Source organism: Octopus bimaculoides, chromosome 2, assembly GCF_001194135.2.
Source record: "Octopus bimaculoides isolate UCB-OBI-ISO-001 chromosome 2, ASM119413v2, whole genome shotgun sequence".
NCBI classification, from domain to species: Eukaryota; Metazoa; Mollusca; class Cephalopoda; order Octopoda; family Octopodidae; genus Octopus; species Octopus bimaculoides.
In genome coordinates, this window is record NC_068982.1 from 66,561,777 (window position 1) to 66,567,918 (window position 6,142).

The following is a 6,142-nucleotide window of genomic DNA, read 5'->3' on the forward strand; positions in this document are numbered from 1 at the left end:
GAGAGAGAGAGAGAGAGAGAGAGAGAGAGAGAGAGAGAGAGATTTATGGTACTGGTAATGCACACATACGTATATATATGAATAGAGGTGAAAATTAACAGGTCATTTTATTCCCACCAGTCAGTTTGTGAATTCAGCAAAAAGGTAAGAAAACCTCCATCATTGATATAAAGGCTTTTGCAGCTGAGAAGATTCACGGAATATTTCTTGTTTCTTTTTGAGCATATTTTCCGAAAGTTTATATTGAAATCTTTTTGAAGAAATTGCTGAAAAAATTTGCTTGAACTGAAATCTCTTTGTGTTTGATTCAAAGGCATGACTACAGATTTCTGCCCACCTCCCACCGACTTTGCAGGATCATAACTTACAAAAAAACGGATGTTTTTAACGAAATCGTCTACGAATATGTGTTATATCAAGTAGATTCCGAATATACAAAATTTTTGGAGGAAAGTGTTTTAGGAGGGGTTGAGGTGGGGGTTTTCGGAAAATTCACCGGAGTTCAATTCGTCTTAACTTTCTAGGAAATGGATATTTTGTAATGAAATACTCTACAAATATGCCTCGGACTATGTAGATTCCGAGGACACAGGAATTTTGGGGGAAAACAATTGGGGGTTATTTTTGAGAGCTGTTCCCCACTAGCGGGTGTTTCTGAACAAGTCATCCATATCTGTTTCATTGTCCCCGTTTTGTGCGTTTGTGCATCCGTAGATTTCTACCACACGCACACACACACACGCGCGTAATTAAAAAAAAGTTCAACCGGGGAATTATTCCATTCAATATCATGTTTATTATAAAGATTATGTAATAAATTATGCTTTACACTTCTATTTCTAACTGCGTGTATATTCTTTATTTTGCCTCTGTGTCTTCTGCCTTTCTATTAGAAACGTTTACCTGGAAATTTACTTATGCAGCAGATAAGTCATCTTAGTAACATATCTCTGTGTACCAGGCGCTGAGTTGTTATTTTTAGCATAACGAGTTTTCTGGTGAGGGCTTCATTTGCCTTCATTGACTGTTTGTTGCTACGGATGCACAAACGTACAAAAACGGAGAAAATGAAACAGATATGGACGACTTGTTCAGAAATCTGTAGTTATGCCGATTCAAAAATACATAAAATGAGTAGTGCAAGTATAACAAAGTTCGTCAAAATTCAGAGGAATATTTAAAATTTGGATTTATACCCGCTATCCACGATAAGCTATCACCAAGTTATGAGCGAAAAACTCGGATCTAGTGAACTTTCCGAAGTCCTCTACCCACACCTCGGGAAAGATTTTCCCACAAATTTCTTTATAATCTTAATCTATGCTGATTGAAAGGCATTTATATAAAATTTCATTAAAAAAGACAACATTTTCCTAAAAGTTATGAGGGAAAAACTCGGATCTTGTGAATTTTCCGAAGCCCTCTCCACCCCCGTTGCTTTCCGTGCATTTTTTTTTTTTCATATTCGTTTCCTACACATTTTTATACATCCGTTGTACTATTTTTTAAATTTTTGTTTCCGGATAATATCGTAAACATTAACCAAATTTTGAATAACAAAAATTAAATATCACAAGAGGGCATCAGGATTTTAGAAATGATTCGCGGGGGCATGACCAAAAATCGGTTAGGAACTACTGGTCTAGTTGTTTTCTGAAAGAAGAGGCTCTCGTGTTCAGATGCTTGTAGTGACCCCTGGCAGTCAAGCAGGAAAGCAAAACGAAAACGGGATCTAACGAGAGTAATCTCCCTCGACCATCTCGAAAAATTATCGGCTATTCAAGAAGCTTTCAATTAACTTCCGGTTGATGTGGAAGTCAGGGGCTTCCGGTTCATCCCTTATATAAAGCGAACGCAATTCTAATTTCGCACCTTTTACCTGTCGGTTCCTAGCCGTACGCATTGAGCCACACCACTCACACCCCTCGCACGCGCACATATTCGCCTCATTTACTTTGAGACATGTGGTTACAAAGTATGTTCATGTTACAAACTTTTTCTTTTAAACCATGCTTATATGTTAACGCATTACATCCAGTAATAAATATGTTATGACTTATTATGAACGTCTCAAAAGTTCCTATTTTCTTGTCGTTTTACGTACAAGATGGTGACCCCTCTTTCTCACAGGCAATTGTAAAATTGTAGGTTGTCACATACTGACATCACTACAAAATGGTAACCCCGACGTTAGAAAACGATAGCCGCTACACAATGATGAACCCGACGTTTGGATACGCCAGCCATTATAAAATGTTGACTCCGAATTAAAGATTTGCTGCTTCGCTTTCACATGCAGTGTTGTTACTACATAATGATGAACTTGACGTTTGAATACGCAGCCCACAGCACATGGTAAACCGAGGCCGTATTACACTCTTCAAGGTAATTTCTACATTACTCTACCAGCACCTCTGATATTCTAGTTTTGAAATAATTTCGTGTCTTTCGCGTTAAAGAAGAAAGTCCACTTATCACGCCTGTTCTTTGTCATAAACGATTGTGCCTCCGTTCAGCTGAACAAGCATACCTGTGAACATCCTGTGCTCTGCTGGAAAAGCGTGTCATAATCATGAGTAACACTTGCATACCAGCTTATTCTGGCGATGCTAAGCTATGGTTTGCACAGCTTAATTCTTACTTCACAGCACATGGTACAGAAGCCGCTCAACAAAAGTTACACGTGCTTATTAGTGGCATTCCCGCCATTTTAGCAGACACCGTTAAAGATATCATCACAGATCGTCCACAAGGCATGACCTACGATTCTTTGAGAACATAAGTACTACGCAGAAATTCTAAATCATCGGAAAGTCGATTCCGTGCATTGTTACAGGATGAGAACCTGGGTGACAGAACTCCTTCGGTATTTCTTAGGCGGATCCGAGAACTCAGTGACGATACACCTGAGGACAGCTTCTACGTAAAGAAATTACTTTTTTCCCGCTTAGCAACTAATGTACAGACGATATTGGCGAATATGGTTGACACCAGCTCTATAGACCAAATCGCTTCATCTGCAGATAGGATAATGGAATTCTCTCACAGACCCACCGCGGCTGATTCGATTATTGCTTCATCGTCTTCTCAACAACAGTCTGATACTAAAAATGGAGACGCCATGTTGAAGACTATCGATGGTTTAACGCGCCAAATAGCTAAATTCTGTCGTGTTAGACGGTGTTCGCGAAGCCGGTCATTCTCTTCTCAGCGACGCAACAGTATTTCAACCAGCAATTCTTCGGTGTGTTGGTACCACGCACATTTTCCCGACAAGGCACGTCATTGTAACAAGCCTTGTGCTTTTAAAGTGTCGGAGAACTGAACCCAGAGAGCCTGGGCACGTCAGACCTCTCTCGCAACTTGTCAACTAATCGTGCTTTTTTCATTAGGGGCCTAGTCTCAAACAGGTTGTTCATGGTCGATACAGGATCAAGTTGCAGTATTTTGCCATTACGGTTCAGCTCTAATAAGTCACAGTTATCCAGTATTTCCTTATATGCGGTGAACCAGTCTCCCATCAAAACCTACGGTCAGATATCTTTAACTCTAGACCTTGCCTTGCGTCTAGATTTTAAATGGATTTTTGTCATCGCCGACCTGCTTAATCCTATTCTCGGGGTGGACTTCTTACACCACTATTCACTCCTGGTAGATGTCAGGAAACAGAGACTTGTGGACACTACCATATCTTTATCTACACCAGCACATGAATATACTGCTGCTATCCTCAGCCCATCATTTTTGTAGCTGCTGCCAGTAACCAGTTCCATACTCTTCTTGCTTCGTTAACAGATCTCTCATTTAAACCTACCCAGACCACTCGACTCAACTTTTTATTACAACAACTGGTCCACTCGTTTTCCCTCGTCCACGTAGATTGGTGCCAGACAGGCTCAAGAAAGCCCACGTTAAATTCGAGCACACGCTCCAGATCGGTCTTATACGTCCTTCTACTAGCCCCTGGGCATCTCCGCTGCACTTAGCTCAGGTTCGAAATTTTCCCAAGACACCTGATGAATGCTGGAGGGTATATCAGCCAAAACGTTTGTTAACAACAAGATGAGGACAAATATCTGTCAAATGTAAATAATGTACATAATTCCTCATCTCTTAAATATAGTACTGTACTAAGAAATTAACAAATAAATAAATAAAACTTACCTTTAATGAATTGTGCATTGAGCCAATTAGCTTCCCAAATTGATAAACGAGACTGGGAATCAGTGGAACTTTGCTAATGACTACTCCGGGAAGAAATGTCTGAAGTATAACCATGTGTTGCAAGTTTCTACTGTCAGCAATGTTGTTCGCATCTACAACATGAAATGAGCAATCAGTTGTAGTTGTTGTTGTAGTAAACATGTGCGAATGGGGACTAAATAGCTGCGAGAATAGTAGTAGTGGTGTCGCATTTCAGAAACATCTATATTTTGGAACCTAATTTAATTGTGAATGCAAGCGGAATAATTTGCAACATAAGTCTAACGACTGAGACGGCAACGGCATCACTGCCTTCCACCAGCAAAAATAACAACAGCAATAACACCGAACCCCACCACCGCAGCCGTCACCATCACCACAACTGTCACTACCATCACTGCAGCCGCCACCATCACCACCGCCACCGCCACCACCACCACCGCCGCCGCCGACGACGACGAAAACAACAATACAAGTTTATTTCGTTATATTACAAATAATGTTAAGTAATTTAAATGTTATTCTTTTGTTTTCTTCTATAATGTTAATTAAATAAATAACAAGAAAGTCTAAAATATCAATTAATACGAAGTAACATTTGAAAAGTAAATTTTCAACATTTTCAGACTTGCAGTGAAGAATACATTTCAGAACGGCCAGTAGAAAAGAAAAAAAAAGAAAAGAAATCTGTAACTTGTGAAACAACTTCAAAGTAGTACCAACACATAACAGATATTTGTACCCTAGGAACATGTACAGATCCACAAACCCAAAGTGATTGGTTAAGTCCTAAACATCCATAACTCATTGCCACAGCTACTGAGACAACAGACCCTGGTATCTAAGTTGAGGAAATACTGGTAAGTTGAGGTGATACAGAGCCAACATTTACGAATGAAATAAAATTCACAAAACTCAATGATTGTAGTTAATAAAGATGAACTCATTAACCAAGGATGAACTCACACACTGGATATAGTAGTTGAGGCTCCTTAAGAGTGTATGCACGGGAACAATTCCTATTTTAATATTCTGAACATCAAGGCAGATATAGTTTGAATAGTTGTTCTCAGGTCAGAAAATTTAATGGTGAAATATACAATCAGAAATGGATAGTATGATCTCCAAAACTGGCTGTGATTATTGTTTTTCAAGTGTAATACTAGCTTCTGACGAATTCCCATTTCAATTCAAAGTCCTAAAAACTCCAAAGAGCACGGATCAACTTTTCTGACATACTTCACAAGAAAGCGTGCTTCAATCTTCGACAAAAGATTAGCAGAACAAATAAAAACAGGTTAACAGTATTGGAAACATATACTTGAGCCGTTGTCGCAGTGATAAGCACATGAGCGTTATGCGGTCCAGATTTTAAGAATAACATTGAAACTTTCGGATTACAAAATAACAGCAAGCACTTAGGGGTTTTAGAATTAATTACTGAGCTTGGTTAATTTCTTCCCTACAGCATAAAACAATATGAAAACAGTAGATCAGTATCGTCCTCATATTTTTCTAAGTATTACTAACTTGGAGGGACGTGGTATTTCGTTATGCAACCATAATCTATATATATAAAAGAGAGGATGTGTGTGTGTGTACGTGAGTGTAGTTTATGCACGTCCACAAATTAGCACGCATGTCGCTCCAATTTTAGGAGGTGATGTGTCATGACATTATGTGCATTTTCGCCAAATATTTCTCAGAGGCACCCGCGTATAGCTGTAAATATCGATAAACTTTTACCAATTTTGAAGTTTGTTGACATGGCGAAGTCAAATCTGTGCGTACGCGCGTGAAGGAGAGAGAGAGAGAGACAGACAGAGAGACAGACAGACAGACAGAGAGAGAGAAAGAAAGAAAGAAATAGTGTGTTTGTGACGGGGGGGAGATACAGTTTTTGCTAGCGTCCAAAAAAAAAAAAATTTAAAAAGTGGGT

The 6,142-nt window shown here is 39.2% G+C and overlaps 1 protein-coding gene across 1 annotated transcript in view; it reads right to left on the reverse strand.

Annotated features, from left to right (window-relative positions):
- LOC106870392 (hydroxylysine kinase) overlaps positions 1-6,142 on the reverse strand; it is a 19,304-nt gene that overhangs the window by 1,860 nt on the left and 11,302 nt on the right. The window contains exon 4 of the mRNA XM_052977934.1: positions 4,165-4,316. Within this exon, the coding sequence (XP_052833894.1) occupies positions 4,165-4,316 (152 nt within the window). The remainder of the gene's footprint in view (positions 1-4,164; positions 4,317-6,142) is intronic.